This window comes from Sorex araneus, chromosome 2 (assembly GCF_027595985.1).
Source record: "Sorex araneus isolate mSorAra2 chromosome 2, mSorAra2.pri, whole genome shotgun sequence".
Taxonomy (NCBI): Eukaryota; Metazoa; Chordata; class Mammalia; order Eulipotyphla; family Soricidae; genus Sorex; species Sorex araneus.
In genome coordinates, this window is record NC_073303.1 from 368,872,478 (window position 1) to 368,891,025 (window position 18,548).

Below are 18,548 nucleotides of genomic sequence, written 5' to 3' on the forward strand. Positions count from 1 at the left end.
TGTGTTACTGAAAATAACACAGCTACTACGCAGCATGACTGAGACTTGACTCCATTTTGAAATGTCAAGTTCAAAGATATTTTCAGCAGACCCAGGCAAGCAGCAAGGTGAAGTTTCTCTGAGGACGCTCATCTGAATCCTTAACCGGGCTGTTCTCCACATAACCGTTCTCAGAGGCCACTCTCACTCAGAAGCTGAGCTTTCTCCTCCCAAGGTGGGGAGAACACAGCATTTTGGCCCTGAGGACATCCTTCTCAGCCCCCCCCCATCAAGACACACCTGCCTTCAATCTCCTTAATCCCTGGTCCCTCCGCACCTCTGGGTTCTCTTTTTTCTTGTTGTTGTTCTTTGCTTTTTGGGTCACACCCAGCTATGCTCAGGAGTTACACCTGACTCTGCACTCAGGAATTACTCTTGGCGGCGCTTGGGGGACCATATGGGATGCTGGGGATCGAACCCGGCTGGCCGAGTGCAAGGCAAACGCCCTACCCGCTGTGCTATCGCACCAGCCCCCTCTGGGCTCTCTCTCTGTGGATCTCTTTGTTATTTTACACCCTTTTGAAAAAAAAAATATATATATATATGTATATATATTTTTTGCTTTTTGGCTCATACCCAGCGATGCTCAGGGGTTACTCCTGGCTTTGCACTCAGGAATCACCCCTGGCGGTGCTTGGGGGACCATATGGGATGCTGGGGATTGAACCCGGGTCGGCCGCATGCAAGGCAAACGCCCTACCCGCTGTGCTATCGCTCCGGCCCCTGAAAATATATTTTTATGTAATATTTTTAATAGAAAATAATTCTCAGCTGGCACATCCAAAGTAAACACAGAGCAGTTTAAGAATAATGGTGAAAAAACAGAAGAAAAAAAAAAGAAAGAAAAAAGAAAACCGGTGAAATACAACCATTAAAAAAAAAAAAAAATTCTTCCCCCTAAGTTCCACCAGGAGTAGGCGCTGAGCACACTGGATCTGACCCAAAAACAAAAATACATTTGGGGGCGGGGGGTATAGGAGTATAAAGCAGTGCTGAAATCTTTCACTGACCTGTGCAATATACAGAAGCGGCTGTTCACTGACGAAACCAAGTCTTCTTCTGAGCGAGGTGACCGCAAACACGGAGCTCAGTAAGAGCAGCAGGCCCGCGCTCATCCTGAGTGAAAATGGAATGCACGGTCCCAAACCGTCTTAAGACAGGTACTGGGCACACATCACTTGCAGATTTTAGACCTCTCACTCTAATGTAGAACCCCCCAGTTACTGTACTGAATCAAGATGACGTGGCACAGCGGACGCACAAATGTAATACGGAAAAGCTCTCAGATGAAGATGCTGTAAGGATGAGGCTATTTGAAAATTCTCATAATGTTTTTAACATTTTTATGCATACTATAAATACTATAATATCTAGCATGAGTTGGACAAAGTCAGAGAAACAATATGAAATATAGCAAATGAACACATCAATATCTGCCACATGTACTTTCTGACTTGGAGCATCCACTCATACGGGAGGGACTACAGCAGAACACACTTCTCTCGTTGCTCCTGGCTCTGAGGGTAAACATCAATCGCAAACAGCAGGCAGGCGAGGTTTGTGAAAAGGAATAAAAACCAAAGAATTCTCACCTGGAGCACCAAGTATAGTACGGTTCCTGGATTTGAAAGAAACTACTACCAGGAAATGATGTACTAATGTAGAGTTCTATTTCTCACCTCTTAAAAATCAAGGTCATGTCAAGAACCACTGAGATTACGCTGAGGACAGAACCTGAAAACTAGCAATAAAGCCACCAAGAGAAAAGGAGTTGGTTTGAAAGAAACAAGAGCGAGCAAAGGGCAGGGCTAAGGAGCCGACAAAGTCAAAGCAGGAATTCCTTGGAAGATGCTGTTTTGTTTTAGCCCTGCGAGAATGCTGGGTGTCCGGAGACAGTTACACATTCAATGTGGGTTATCGAAACATGGAAACCAGCTGCTGTAGGAGCTTGTTTGTTTTTCTTTGCATCTTTCTTTTTTTTTAATTAAAAAAAGCAAAGTTTGGCTGGGACCTCCCAAGCAGTACGGGCCCTGGGACACGCCCAGACACCACCCCAGCTGTGTGGGCCAAAGGGTCATCGCTCAGACCAGGACGGGGGGCTGCTGAGGTCAGCGGTGCTGGGGACCACTTGAGCCAACCCAGCAGGGCTCAGGGGCCACCAGGCGCCAGACATCAAACTCGGGGCCTTGCAAGTTCTGTGGTCCTTCAACTGATCTCCCAGCCCCTTCACTTTCCTTTTTTAAAATACTGTTGTTGTTTTTTTTTAACTAATTAGAAAATACACTTTAGTTTCAGAAAACTAGAGAATTAGGGATATTAAAATTATTATAAACAGCTTTGCTTTATCCTTAAATTTTATCCTTAAATATTTCACATATTTTTGTGATTTTTTTTTTTTAAAGGGCAGGTACTGGGAGAGACCAAGGGAGAGTAGAAATTTCTCTTTACAGGTTCAAGATAAAACTGCAAGTATAGGGGCTGGAGCAATAGCACAGCGGGTAGGGCGTTTGCCTTGCATGCGGCCAACCTGGGTTCGATTCCCAGCATCCCATATGGTCCCCTGAGCACCGCCAGGGGCAATTCCTGAGTGCAGAGGCAGGAATAACCCCTGTGCATCACCAGGTGTGACCCAAAAAGAAAAAAAAAAAACACTGCAAATATATCTACTGGGAAACCAACAAAAACTTTAATCACAGGAATTTTAAATTAAGGAGCAACATAACTTCTATTAATAGAAATTAATTTCTCATGTTTCAGTAAATTTGCTTGGTGCATTAATCCTTAATTGACAATGGGGTGGTCAGTTTCTCTGGAGATACCTCTTTCCTCTGTACCGGGACAGAACCTGCTCGACTCTGTCCACAGAGTCTGAGCAGGACAAGCAGGCCAGAAGGGGGAAAGGAGCTTTACAGAGACAACAGAAGAGTACAGAGGACAGCGTGTCTCACGAAAACAGGGAAATGGTCTGACCGAATCCACCTGACACACTGCTGACGGCTAAGACAACTGCGTGTTCTTAATGATACCAAGTTAGTATGGTGCTCAATACAGACTGAACATTCAGAGCAACTGATTTGGGCTCTGCTAATAAACTGGAATAATTCCTGGTCCATTCTAAACAGAAATTCTCACAGAAATGAGATAAAATATTTTAAAATGGACACATAAACTAAATAATGTGTTAAAATTGTGTATTAATATGTCTTAATCAAGAAAGTTATACTTTGGGCCAGAGTGATAGTATAGCAGTTAGGGCATTTGCCTTGCACACGGCCGACCTGGGTCTGATCCCTAGCATCCCATATGGTCTCCCGAGCACTGCCAGGAGTAATTCCTGAATGCAGATCCCTGAGCAGTGTCGGGTGTGATCCAAAAGGCCAAATATATGTGTGTGTGTGTGTGTGTGTGTGTGTGTGTGTGAATATATATATATGTATATATATATACATATATATATATACTTTGTCTTGTGTGAATGTTTATTAACTTTTATTGTATAATCATTTGGCTCCATTAAAATTGGTTAGCCAAGGGTGAGGCGGGGGAGGGGGCTTGGGGAGACAGACTTTGCTGCCAAGGAGAAAGCTCACACCATGTGGAAACCCTGGGCTCTATTACCTGTACCACATGGTCCCCAGCAAAGCACTGCCATGAATATCCCTTTCCCCCAAAAGAAAAACAAACCTCTATCTAGGAAAGATTATATTATATGCTAAAATAAATAACAAAGATGATTATAAGACTAGAAAATGAGAAGAAATGTTAAATAACACATTTGGTCCATGCAGACACACACAGAACAAGATTACTTATTAATAATTCAACAGAAACTCTAAAAGGGAGGGTAGCTAACTATTTTACAGTTATACTGGGGTACAGTGAAGCACAAAACATTCGGATAAGATGTATAGAATGTTCTGAACAACGCCGCGTGGGGAAGCTGCCAGGGTACATGATGCTTCCTCCCACGGAGCTCTTCACATCCAAATTACAACAGGAGAGAATTTCTTTTTAAAGGCCATTTGATGCAGGGGCCTTGCATCATATAAAAGGTTTATATGAAACCTTTTACTAATTTCCCAAATCCCAAATACTTTGTGTTTTGCATTTTATCATTATTTGGCATCTGTGTTTGTGTGTGTGTGTGTGTGTGTGTGTGTGTGTGTGTGAGAGAGAGAGAGAGAGAGAGAGAGAGAGAGAGAGAGAGAGAGAGAGAGAGAGAGAGAGAGAGAAATTATGACTGGCATTAGTGCTTTAACTTCTTTCTACTTTGTTCTCATGATTTTTAAACTCAAGACTACAGTTAGGCTCATATTTCGAAGCACTGATGAGAAAAACAATTGTCTTAAAAAAGGAAGTGAGTTAAAATGTCATTCATACACTACAGAGATATTTGGGCTTCGTCCTACAACAGGCATCATTGGGAACACGGCCAGGAGCAAACAGGAGACAATCCAACTCAGTGAGGCGCTCTGAAATAAAGAAGAGTCCTCCGTTAGACAAACACGCTCCACAGAACCGTCCTCAGTGCATCACAGACAACACTGCCACGGAAACGAAACGCCAAGCCTGCATCTGCTTCCTTACAAAGACACGCCGCTACCGTCCCGTTCCATAGGCATAGGACCTGGTCTGTTTCGGGGCCTGTGTTGAGCACAATATAAGCATTACCTCACTTAGTACTCATCATAGCCCGAGGTCGAAGTTATATTTTTTAACAATATTTCAGGTGAAGAAACTGAACTCAGAGATGTTGAAGTACAAATCGTAGTATGTTTATGCTAGCAAATTTTAACAGTTACTGAGACCCGAGTCTGACTTTGTTTGTTTTGGTTTTGGAGCCACACCCGGCCCGTGCTCAGGGCTTACTCATGGCAGGGCTAAGGGGTCCACACCTGGAGTCGGAGACTGAGCCTGGCCTGGCCACACGCAGGCAAGCACCTTCTCCGCTGTCTCTGGCCCGTCATTCAGTTTGTTGTACCACATATCCATCACAGCTATAATAAACCTGGGCTGTAATCACAGTGAAATGATTGTTCCCAGGAGAAAAATAGAAATATTTTGTGACTGGATTAAGACAAAAATAGTCACAATAATTCGATTAATTGGAGAATTTTAATTTGTTTTTGCTTCTGTGGGGAACACACCTGTCAGAGCTTGGGTGCGACTTCCAACTCTGGGCTTAGGGGTCATTCCACAGAGTGTGGGGAGACCATTTGGAGGGCGGTCAGCCTCTGAATACAAAGCCTATGTTCAGTCTGTGGAGCTTTCTCTCGTCCTAACGGGAGAGTTCCATAAATTCTCATAATGTGGAAAGAAAAGATCTTTCTGCTTCCTTCATCAAAAGACTAATTTCCTACAGAGGAAGAAAATCATAAGTAATTATGTTTTCAAACCCTCTGTCATGATTATATACTTTCCCAGACGAGTCAGTGAGGTGGTCAGCTGAGCAGGGCACCTGATTCCCCCCAACAACCTTTGGATTTCAGCACGGGGCCCTCAGGCCACTGCACTCTTGCTCAGGGCAGTTCCCTGCTGCCCCATCACTCAGATGCAGGAATCTAGAGAATACTGAAAATCTCATTAACTTCGCTTCCTTAGTTTCCCAACGACCACCGCATTAAGCATCAAGTGAACCGCTGAAATCTCAAACATAGTCTCAGCACTCAGACAAAAGGCCTGGGCTCTTTATGCCAAGATATATTCTACCCTGCTCTTTAAAAACGAGCAATTCCGGGGGCTGGAGTGATAGAATAGTGGGTAGGGCGTTTGCCTTGCACACGGCCGACCCGGGTTCAAATCCCAGCATCCCACATGTCCCCTGAGCACCGCCAGGAGTAATTCCTGAGTGCAGAGCCAGGAGTAACCCCTGTGCATTGCCAGGTGTGACCCAAAAACCAAAAGAAATAAAAAAATAAAAAACAAATAAAAACGAGCAATTCCCAGAGGTGAACACACACCCAAACAAAGTGGCTGTTCATCTATCCAACATCACGATCAAGTACTTCTACCTTTGCTCGAGTCCACAGCTGTGTGACGAATGGCCAGCCCGCGAACGCAGCAAGTCCAACGGTAAGCACGTGTCGATAGAAAAAACTAAGAACCTAGCAACACAGTCCAGAGGAGAAATGAAAAATCAGGTCACTTAAAGGGAGTGAAATATATGTGAAAGAGATTTAAAAACTGTTTTGAAATGGCAAATTACTTACTAATACTTCAATCCCCAGGGCAAAGACTAACAGGCATCCGACAAAATGGCTCAGAGGAAAGGTCAACAGTGATGAGAAAAGGTCCCGAATGACTTGAAATCTGTTTAACAAGGTTACATGTTAAAGGATTATACTCCTGAATTAAAAAATTAAGTCAGAGGTAGTAAAACAATTATGCAAAGCTCTGAATCAGGGAACTTTCAGCTCACAGATTATTTAAAAAACTACAACTATAGCAAATATAAGATATGTGTATAGACATATTATACAAAAAGAAAGAGGGAGCGAGTACACGCAACCCTATTCCTTCCAGATGATGAAGGGGTAATGGTGTGTTCTTTCATCAGTTCTTTTCCATTATATTTTACTAAGTTTAATACTTCCTGTTTTTAAAGGATAGAAGAGGGATGTAAAACGATTGAAATGTATATCATGCCATGACACCCCAAACACCCTTTGGCTCTCGCCTGGCCTTCCTGGTCTGCTTCTGCCTTCGGGAATAAGTTTTCTCACCCCAAGGCCTGACCATCCGAGACTTTCAAGTCCAGCTCACGAGTGCGGATAAGGAAATGAAGACGCGTGGCTGGACCTTCATGATATGCTCATGAAGCATCTCATGATACTTCTCTCTTAGAAAACTTGACTCTCCTGAAAGCGCTACCTCTGAGGCTCTCGAGGACTCCATTTAGGGGCTGAGGTGAGTCTAGAGAGTGCGCGTGCTTCACACCAGGAAGCCTGGGTTCGACCCCCCACCCCCAAGCACTGGGCAGGGGCTAAGGAATGAGCACACGGGGTGGGGCTCTAAACAACAATGCACAAAACCAAAAAGCTGAAGTGTTAAAGGCCAGGAAGGCCAGGCTGAGGAAGTACTTAGATTCACAGCCAGCGCCTGTGTAGCTCCACTCATCTCTGTTGACTGGATCAGAGCTGGTTACAAAACGCCCCTGATCTGGTTTACACAATGCCCAGATGGCAAAAAGCACAGGAAGAGGATGTGCACATTTCTGTGCGGGGCAGGAAGACGCGCTGGGATGTGAGCTGAGGAGAAAAGGTGAAGCAAGGTGCTCCTGGCATCATCCAGTGATGGTACTTGGCTCCGATTCTCCTTAGTAAAGTTACTCAGAGAAGAGAACAGGCCAACAGTTCCCCAGGATAACAAATAACGAGTCAAAAGGGCTGTTTAGATATAACATTTATGCTGTAAATGAAGAGAGGGAATTGGAGATCTGAGGGTATTCTAAACATCTTAAGGATGCACTTAGGCTTCAATAAGTTAATACTTTCAACCACATATTTAACTGTCAGTGCAATGTAATACAAGAGACAGTAAGGGGTGTCACTTACTCTGTTAGAACTGCGTACCATATTGGCAGTGGCAACAAACAATACACGTAATATGTCCAGGGGCTGGACTGAATCAGCAGGAAAACTGTGACAAAACCGCCCAGAACCACAAAACTATATGGCAGGAGAAGGCTTGGTTTCTGGAAATCAAACACAACAATGAAATACACCCAGACCCAGGAGAATTGGTATTTTTAAAAAATATTTTCTCAAGTGAATAGAACATACTGCTTTCTGGGGTTCGGCGACTAGATGGCTAATCTACAAACTGCACTCAAAAACAAGCTGCCATTAGAAAAGCATATTGCAGAAGAAAAAGCTGAATAATCCATAACTTATGCAAGCAAGCGATTCTCAACCTAAAAGTGACTAATTTCCTCCAGTTTGAGGGCGCAAAGCTTATCTGCAATTGTAAATACCGTATTTCTCCTCAGCAATGATTTATATTGAATTGAGGTCACTAATTTATACAGGGGCTGGAGCGATAGCACAGCGGTTGGGCGTTCGCCTTTCACATGGCCGACCCAGGTTCGATTCCTCCGCCCCTCCCAGAGAGCCCAGCAAGTTACCGAGAGTATTGAGCCCATGCGGCAGAGCCTGGCAAGCTACCCGTGCATATTGGATATGCCAAAAACAGTAACAATAAGTCTCTCGATGAGAGATGTTACTGGTGCCCACTCGAACAAATCGATCAGCAACGGGATGACAGTGACAGTGACAGTGAATCTATACTGACTCATCACTACAGCCTACTTATCCTGAAGAGACGATGGGACTTAATCTTGGCTGGCCACAAGGCTTCTGTCTATTCCAAGTTCAACGTGACGGGCTTCCTCTCTGCCCCGCCACTGTGGGCTCATTCAGCGCTGCATAGCATCTTCGCATCTCTGCATCTCGGCTTTGCAGCCTCCTCCAAACCGAGATGGGAACTCCCATCTGAGTCATCAGCGAGGGCCTCCACAGAGCAGGTGCTCCCGGGAGGAGTGACGGGGTGAAGGAGAGAGATTCCAAGGCTGGGGAAAGCATAGCTCTAGACAGCTGCAACTGCGAACAGCAAAGGACAAGTCCCAGCCAGGTGCTCGGCTCCTCGACCCCTCTGCTCCCCCCCGCCACACACACACCCACCGCTTTGATAACCAAAGTGAAAGAAGGTGAATTAAGAATGATTTTCTAGAGTATGGGAGTCCAGGAAGAAAAGCAAGAGACCTGCAACTGTTTTTATAACCCCCGTCTACTGGTGTGAAATATCAGCGTAAAGGAAGCAAGAAACAAGGATAAAGTGGAGCAGAGCAGCAGAAAGGAAGGCCAGGAGAAACGCAGCACTGGGGCAGTCTAGGGGCAGTCTAGGGTCGCTCGGGCCAGATTTCTGAGCCAGGCTGTGTCATGCGCTCACTTGCATGACCATAAACAAAATGCATTCTGAGATCATTTCACCTCATCTAGTGAAGTGGGATGAATAATTCCCTATTTATTTGTCAAGGCTGGAGACACTTGCTAAATATTAAGCCAAAATCTTAACAAAATGGCCAGAATATTATTACTGTTTAATAAATTGTGACTGCTATTTTTATGTTTAGTGTCTCCTCTTGTACTTTCTTGTATTAGTCCCAGAAATTCAACAGAAATCTATCCGTAGAAAGGGCGTGGGAGAACGGCAAATTCAAACATGTATCAACAGGTGCCCCCCTCCCCCTAGGCTGAAGGTGGCCACAGCAGTACCCAGTGTGAGAGAGAGGATGGTTTTACATCATTTTCAGAATAGTAAATGAGCTGGAGAAACAGTGCCATGGCTGAGACCCTGCTTTGCCTGTCGAAGACCCAGGCTCAACCCCTGACACGGTATGATCACCTAGGACCATCAGGAACAACTCCTGAGCACAGAGCTACCGTAGCACCAAATCACTGCCTGCCAAAGCAAAAACTAAAATAAATCCATTCAGGAAATTTTCTAGCGTTAGCATAATAAGGTAGGGTAGAATTATCTAATTCTTTAATACATACCGTAGGCATTTATAAAGGGCATGTATTTTTAAGAAACTAAAAACAAAGAAGTTGATTTGGCTGAAAAAACAGAAAGGACATGAAGTAACCAGAGTTGGGAACACCTTCTACTTCGTTGTGAATTTACTTACTACCCCCATCCAGATTATCATACGCCACAGGCACTGCGATGTCTCCTTTATCCAGCAAACCTTTTACACTTACAGCGGTTTTAAACTTACAGCAGGTGTTGGCATTCAAGAATTTTAAGCCAGACAGACAGAGACAGAAATACGAATATGATTTAAGGGATTAATGTTGTGAGACATATCTAGGTACCAAGAAAACAAAAGAAAGCATGTGGCAAAATTAGTATTTTGTTCTGAAGCAAAAGATATTAGACCCGGCAAAAGCAAAGGGAAAGCACATAATCTACAGGGTAAATGCAGAGTTCAACAAGGAGTTGCAGCAAATTATATTTAAAGGGAAGAGACTGTTCACTGAAGACTGCACGTGATGATTACGGCTAAGAAACACCACCTCTGTACAAGATGGGGCACACTGACAGGTCGAGATACCTTCAAATCTGTAGTCAGAACTAAATTGAATTCCAGTGCTGCCATTCCCGTACTGATCAACTTGCCCGTGTGAAGCTGTTTCCTACCTAGCAATAAATGCTAATGATCCTTTCCCCTCCCCACAGGCCCTCTCAGTCCAGCCAGACCAGGGCCTGCTGCTCTTCCCTCGGCCTCCTTCAGCACACGCCATGCTCTGGGCTATCCTGCTCACTCTTTAAAATTTCCCTTCGGCAATAACCTCCTCTGTGACCCTCCTCACCACTGCACCTGCAGCACCCCATTCCAGTAAGTGCCCAGGAAACTCGAGTTTCCTAAAAGCTCTCCATCTTCAGTCTTCATCTTCAGTCAATGCTCCATGACCGGAAATCCTCCTTCAGGCCTTCTTTTATTAGATTATACACTTCTGGTGCAGAGGAATCAGAATGCCGTTTCAACCGAAGCCAAATAGTTCAACTTACTTTTAATAACCTCAGCTTTAATGGTCAGCTTTATGTGTCAACTCGGCCAGGCTACAGTTCCCAATTATTCAATCAACACTAATCTAGGTGCTGCTGGGAAAGCATTTTAGTAGATGTGATTTAAGAAAACTCCACGTAATCACTAGGTGTATCTCTGGAGGCCCTAGTACCAACTGGATGGCCTCGGTGGGTCACAGAGATGCAGGGATGGAACATCACATCTCCACAGTCGCTAGCTAGCGCTCAACCCATTCCATCAACAGAAAGGAAGAAGGGAAGGAGGGAAGGAAATACTAAATCTTTTAATATAGACACCATACTAATTGGGTTATTTATTTATTTATTTATTTATTTATTTATTTATTTATTTATTTATTTATTTATTTATTTTGGTTCTCAGGTCACCCCGGTTATGCTCAGGGGTTACTCCTGGCTCTACACTCAGGTATTACTCCTGGTGGTGCTCAGGGAACCATATGGGATGCTGGGAATCAAACCTGGGTAGGCGTTTGCAAGGCAAATGCCCTACCCGCTGTACTATCACTCCAGCCCCAAACACCATACTAATTTTTCAAAACTCTGTAGGCTAGATTTTAGGCCTTTGATGACTTCAACCTAATCTACATTGTCAGTATTATCTTTTTAGTACTTTGAACAAACTTTTCACTGTCTACCCAAATTGAACTATTTATTCTGAGGGCAGCATAGTGTAGAAAGAGTGTGGATTTATGTGTAATAAAATATTATTTCTGCTATTTAACATGATGTGTACTCAAAGAAAATGTTAAGCTTAACTGAGTAATGCACATAAAATATCCAAGATAATTCTGGAATAATGGAGCGCAATAAAAATTACTTGTTATCCCAGAAAATAATATATTTTCTACAACTTGCTACTGTTTATGTTTATGAGAATTTTACCTAATTCTCATCCTCTCCCCATGAACTGATTATTAAATTTCTATGAAGGCTTACATGTTACATCACCCTAAGTGTGCTCTCTTTAAGATTACTCTTTGATATTAGAATCAGACAATGAACACATATTACAGTTGTGAAACATTAAAGACATTTCTTGCAATGTAGCATAGTATAATGACCTTTATCTGACAAGATGATTATGTCTATCTACCTTTTGCCATCTTTAAGTCTAAACTACTGGAGGGAGAATGTGAATTTTCTATTTTTTATAAAACCTATGACACTTCTAAAATTATACTATACATTCAATTACCAGATTAGCCAGTAAAAAACTACCAAGCTATCAAATATGCTGGTGACATGGCAATCCAAAGACATATCCTTTCTCAGTAACCCAAACATTCAGATACACATGGAAAAGTATCAATGATCCAGAAAGATAGTATAGTGGGTAAGCGGCCTGCTTTGCATGTAGTAGATTTGGCTTGATCCACAGCACCTCATATGGTCCCGAGCCCTGCCACAAGTGATTCCAAAGCATAAAGCCAAGCATAAGTCCTGAGCACTGCCAGGTGTTTTCCCTGGTGTGCCTGCGTGTGACACACACACACACACACACAAACACACACACACACACACAGAAGCTAGCACTTAGCAAAAGAGCGCTCTCAGTTCAAATCTCAAGTTCTACTACACACACACACACACACACACACACACGCCCACCTGCACGCACGCACGCACGCACACACGCACGCTACCACTTGGCAAAAGAGCGCCCTCAGTTCAAATCTCAAGTTCTCCATATCCTAACTGTTAGGGAACCTCAATAAGTTCCTCAAAGCCCCTCAGATTTACCTTCCTCTTTTGTAAACATAAATTACAATGCTTAGTTCCACACTGTTCCAAGCTGAAAACAGCAAAATAAATTCAAGTACCCAGCAGTATGCCTATATATATCCATTACTGAAACACTGTTCTTTCTGTCTCCTACCATGTAAGAAATTATTCAAATTATGAAAATTACTTGGGGAAGTTATTTAAGATGCATTAAAGAGCTATAAAATATTGGAATGAGCATTACTGTTCTTCCTTTCATTACAGAAAAATAAAATATAAAATTTGTAAAAGTTACCACTGGAAATGTTTGCAGACTATTATTCTCAGTAATATACCATCCAGATAGATTGAATTTTAGAAGATTTAGATATAGTAATAATCATTAGAGAGGATGAGTAAAGGAGGTAAAGTGGCATAATCTCCCTGGTAAATGACTGCAATATATTTAAAAGACTAAAGTGTTTTAATGTAGTAAAACCATATATGTACTATCATATTTTCCCACTGTATGAAGCATTATTGTGGAGGGTTTTATTTTATTCACTTAAAGGACAGTAAGTAACTAGAGGGTAAATAGAAAGTTCTGGAAACTGAATTTAGGACTTTTGAAACTTGGGGCTAGCTTTATTGCTTGCCGGGCTGGCACAGCTGCTCTGCACACAGAAGGCCTGGCTCTGCTCCCCACGCTGCTCCCGCGTGACGCCCTGAGGCGGTCAGGAGGGGCCTCTAAGAACAAAGACAGGGGGCTGGAGTGAGAGCACTGTCGGTAGAGCATTTGCCTCACACGCAGCCGACCCAGGTTCGATTCCCAGCATCCCATATGGTCCTCCAGCACCGCCAGGAAGTAATTCGTGAGTGCAGAGCCAGGAGTAACCCCTGTGCATCGCTGGGTGTGACCCCAAAAGCAAAAAAAAAAAAAAAAAAGAATGGAGATAGGAACAGCCCCGAAGCATCACTGAGAGTGGCCCTCCATTTTTTTTTTGAAAGTTGAAATCTAAGAATAATTTTAGAAAAACATATAGTTAAAAATGAACATTCTGAAATAAGTTTTTTTTTTTTTTATCATTTTCCTGCTCCTACACTTGTTCTGAAGTAGCTTCTGGTCATCTGCACTATAATAATATGGAATTCTTACATTAATGAACAATTATGAAAAAAGAACAGAAAATTAACACCAACAGAAAACTTAAATTGTATAGCTCTAATTATAGACCTCTTAAGTTTCTGAATCAATAGCATACAATGGTTTTTTCATCTAAATAAAGAGATAAATGGGAGGGTAAGGACGTAATACAATGCATTTGCATTGTGTGATCAGACTTAATCTGATACAGTTTATTTCCTTGTTCTTAGTGAGTGCACAGACCATCTACTTATTCATCCTATGTTCTGAACTCACCTTGACTTCTCTCTTGACACCTCTGGCAAATCGGGAATGCGACTTGACGACCAACAACGAAGCATAGGAGGCCCATCCCACAAAGCCAAGAACGACGTTGAAGCCCAAAAACAATCTGTTGTAAGTGTGGTAATAGGACAAGCCTTTCAGCGCAAGATCCATCAGCTCTGTGCAGATGGAGACCTGCAGAGGGAGAAACAGAACCTGCCACTTGGGAAGACATCGTAAACCGATCAGAAGAAGGAAATGACTAAGTGACAGCGTGAACTGCAGAGGCTGAACCAAGAGCAGATCCTAGCATAGTGAGGGAATAACAAATGCCCAAAGGCGGCAGAGACAGAACTGGTCTTTTGTAGGAAGCAGATCACTGAAGGGGCAGGGGCGGAAGAGCACGGGGTGGACACCCAGAAAATGGTGGACACTGGTGGAAGGTTTGGTGCTGGAAGGTTTTATGCATAAGATCCTTCAATAAAAATAAAATTAACTGAAAATCAAAGAATAGATTCTACAGCTGGAGAAATGGCTCAAAAGACTGGAGCACACGCCTTGCATGCTGTAGGCCTGGTCTAAACCCCGGCACTGCGTGGTCCCCCAAATACTACCAGGACTGACCTCTGAGTACAGAGCTGGGGTCTCCCCTTTGTACCTCTCAGCATGGCCCCACAGCCAGTGTTTGCGAGAGCTCTCTCTCCCTCTCTCTCTCCCTCTCTCTCTCTCTCTCTCTTTCTCTCTCTCTCACACACACACACACACACACAGAGTTGTACAAGAATCTTCTTGAAAGTGCAAAAACTACTGAATGAAATGAATTTCTTAAGCTTGACAAGAGAGATATATTCAATGTAAACTATTTATTGTATGTACAATGATTTAAAATATTTTGTGAAAATTATCTTCATAGGATATGTGAAAAAAAGAAATGAAAGGTCTCTAGTAAAAGATAGAGCCAAATAATGACGGCGTTCACATTTAATTAATTTTCACCCTTCATATATACAAAATCAGTTATAAACATATTTAAAGCTCTTTTTTTTAATTTAGCAAAAATCTTTTTCCTTTGTTGATGCTAGGAATCAAACCTATATTTGAAAAAAAGAAACAAAACAGGGCTGGAGCGATAGCACAGCAGGTAGGGCGTTTGCCTTGCACGCGGCCGACCCGGGTTCAAATCCCAGCATCCCATATGGTCCCCTGAGCACCGCCAGGAGTAATTCCTGAGTGTAGAACCAGAAGTAACCCCTGTGCATCGCCGGGTGTGACCCAAAAAAAAGCAAAAACAAAACAAAACAAAACAAAAAAAACCATAAAACTCCTAATACAGAAATTCTGATCCTCTTCAGCCAGGTCTCATTCAAGTGCTCTTCCCTGGAGCCACTCTCCAGCCCAGGAATTTAGTAACTCAGAGAAAAAATAGTCATTTTAAAAACATAACAAAAATAAGTACTTTAAATGTAGGTACGACTTATGCATTTTAAAGGCCAAAACCAAAATTATTTCCTATTTTAAAATTACATGAACACCTAATGAGCATAAAATTAATGAAAAGCAGAGTGCATTATGAAGAACTGACGCTTCAGTATTATCACTGAACTCTGATCAAATGCAGGTCATTCCAAATGTACAAATATGTCTTACTCTACAATATGAAGCCTCGAGGGACAAAACTTGACAAGGGGCTGGAGTGACAGCACAGCAGAAGGGCATTTGCCTTGCACACGGCTGACCGGGGTTCAATCCCCAGTATCCCATATGGTCCCCCGAGCACCGCCAGGAGTAATTCCTGAGTGCTGAGCCAGAAGCAACCCCTGAGCATCCCTCGGTATGACCCAAAAAGAAAAAAAAAACTTGACAGGATTTTTTTCATCACAGAAATGGCAACTGTGCATCTCTAATGTTAATGTTAGAAAGTTTACTTGCAGCGGTATGCCCAGGGCTGTGACAGCCACTCCAAGGCCCGCTGTTTCCTGAGGGCCAAAGCCGACTCCCTGGACTTCTCACAGTGCTCTCCGGGGCCATTCCTCCCCAAACCCGCCCAAATGGTGACCAGCAGTTTCTGAAGAGAAGGCCGGCTTGTCTTACTTACCGCTTCATCATACTTCCTCTGCTTTATATTGAACCTTGCTTTTGCTAAAAGGCTGAACTGCTGAGAATCAGAGAGCAACCTATAAAACAGAGATTCTTTTTAAAGGTTTCCTTACTTTCCTGTTTTCAGGTTAACAGAAATCAGACAGTGAGAGTTAAGAAAGTAAACAAAAAAGAAACCTTGACCTAAACTGGTTATCTGAACTCCCCTAAGGAAGTTCATAGTTAAGTTTGACATTCTACACTCAAAGTTTCAACCCCAGACTGTATTTACAAGTCATATAAAAACATCACTTTACAAAAACACACAAATTCTGATCCTACCAGCATGAGAAAGCGAAGAGCAAACAGGCAGATGAGCCCCCGCCTGCCCCCCACCCCGTGCTCATGGTGCTCAGGATGGACAAGGCGGACCCACTGGACACCACAGGCCCTGTGCCAGGTGGATCCATCGGGGACAGGGGACCCTGTGTCAGCCAGGGCCCGAGGAGCTTCATTGCCAGGTAGACCCTAACCAAAAGAGACAGTCAGCAGCCTGAACTTCTGTGCCCTTTTTAAACTAACACCATTTGGGGTTTCTATAGCTTCAATCTCTTTCCATCATTTCTCTGTCCTTATCTTACCACTATGGAACCTTAAACACAGAAAAAGATACCAGTAATACTCTATCATTTTAGTGCACGTGTGTGGATATGCGTATATGTATACGAATGTGTATATATGTGTGCGTGTGTGTCGAATCACTGTCTTCTTTCTTCTTAGGTCTAACCGTCTTGAAGAGAAAAAAATAAGGATCACAGATGTAAGAATCTGGGACCTCCCAATTGGCACCCGGGAGTCTCAGGGCCCAGCCCAGCACCTCCTGGCCAGGCAGGGCACGGGTTCCATGCTGGGCCAAGGACGTGGTGCTGCTCCAGCCCTGCGGGGCCAGGGGTCACAGGGGTACCCCATAGTATTCAGAGGTCTCGGGGCCTCAAAGCCAGAACCTTAACCTCTTAACTACCTCTCCAGCCCCAAGTGAAAATTTTAAGCCATGTTATAAATTTGAGGGGAAGGGGTGCCCACAACCTTTTTTCAGAAATAAAAGGCTTGGCCTGGGAAATGCACATTATCTAGAATTTTACACACAATTTCAGAAAGTTTATGAGCCCCAGAAACCCAACTCCCTTAAAGTTCTAGAGAGCCCCCAACCCCCAATTAAGAATCTGTTGTCATTCCAAAGACTCCTATTTCAGACTGCCTGAAAATCACCCATACCTGGAATCACCAAGATTTGGAGGAGAAAAGTAGTAAGAAATAAGAACACTAAAAACACATTGAAGAAAAACAAGTTACAAGGCCGCAAGGACTTCACCCACCACACACACATCACAGGTGCTGCAGAGAAGGCTCAGGATGCAGCTGGGGAGGGGGCTGAGCTGGAGAGAGGCAGCTAGGGCACCTGCCGCGCAGCCCGGCCTGCGCTTCATCACCAGCACCCCACAGAGTCCCTCCAACGCAGCCAAAAGTAAGCCCCGAGGACTACTGGGTCTGGTCCAAAAAATGCAATCTGAGAGTCAAAGGACACAGGTAGTCTTTTATGAACTATTATCTAGTTCAATTTTACAGGTTTCTATGAAATCTCTCCCTTGCTCTGACACACTCTGAAACTGATGCGAGCACCTTCTGTGTACTTCATCCGTTCTAAATTGCCCGACTCCTGATGGCCCTCTCCTCTCACTGTTCCCCTTTATACCCAATGTATACACAAACCGACCTATTGTGTGGTTAAACTCGTCATTCTCCACCTAGCTTGTATCCACAGTTGAGTTCTTGTTCACTAAGACATTCCTCTCTCTTTCTCCAAAATCAAGTAACCATCATCTTTTATGACCTACTCCAAATCTCACCTCATAGCATTAGTACTTTAGCGTGCTCTAATGATCAATTTATTTCTCTTCTATTAAATTTTAACTTCCAGGTGGACCATTAATTATTTCCATTAATATCTATAATAATACTCAGCAAGCGCTAAGCATAGAAAATTAATCAATAAATCTAAATTGATTTAAAAAGTATTATAATGCTGCACAATTTTAAAAGGAAAAAAGAGAATAACAGATTTTTGTCATTTGTAAAGCGCTTAATGATTTGCTGAATTACACAAAAAGACAAAAGGAAGCTTGTCTAGAACTAAATTGCTTAAGCTAATTTAATACACAATTGCAAGCAAAGTCTGAGAAAAAAACACTGAAATGCTTATATGTTCAGTACATTATATATACATGAAACATTATGTACAGAGTACTTTGGTAGAGAAACCAATTCAGTCTAATTTATAATTTTTTCTAAGTGAACAATTTATAAACTTAAAAGAAATATTGAAAGTTTTATAACATGCCTGAAGATCACTAAAATGTTTTGCATAAGCCTCTCTGTAACATTATGACATTAAAGACACTCACAAATTCATCCCTTAATATAGCTAAGTTCTGATTTTTCACAAGTTGGAAAAGAGTGCAACACACTTTGGTCTGTTGTTCTCCAGTTACGTACGATTAAAACCACACAACCACCACAGGCTACACCTAGCCTGACATTAGTTTCACTGAGAATAATGCAAGGCCAGTACCCTTCTGTTATGAACACCTGGTTCCTATTGTAGGGTAAGAAATTGGGATGGCGAGGTTTCAGATAAGATACCTGAATGCCAAGAGTG

At 42.9% G+C, this 18,548-nt stretch overlaps 1 protein-coding gene across 1 annotated transcript in view; it reads right to left on the bottom strand.

The window, feature by feature from the left end:
- The window catches only part of PIGN (phosphatidylinositol glycan anchor biosynthesis class N), a 115,930-nt gene that overhangs the window by 50,955 nt on the left and 46,427 nt on the right, over positions 1 to 18,548 (bottom strand). The window contains exons 14-20 of the mRNA XM_004601990.2: positions 15,852 to 15,930; positions 13,769 to 13,951; positions 7,593 to 7,732; positions 6,249 to 6,348; positions 6,051 to 6,143; positions 4,420 to 4,511; positions 1,050 to 1,155 (exon numbers count right to left, since the gene is read on the bottom strand). Coding sequence (XP_004602047.2) covers positions 1,050 to 1,155; positions 4,420 to 4,511; positions 6,051 to 6,143; positions 6,249 to 6,348; positions 7,593 to 7,732; positions 13,769 to 13,951; positions 15,852 to 15,930 — 793 coding nt within the window. The remainder of the gene's footprint in view (positions 1 to 1,049; positions 1,156 to 4,419; positions 4,512 to 6,050; positions 6,144 to 6,248; positions 6,349 to 7,592; positions 7,733 to 13,768; positions 13,952 to 15,851; positions 15,931 to 18,548) is intronic.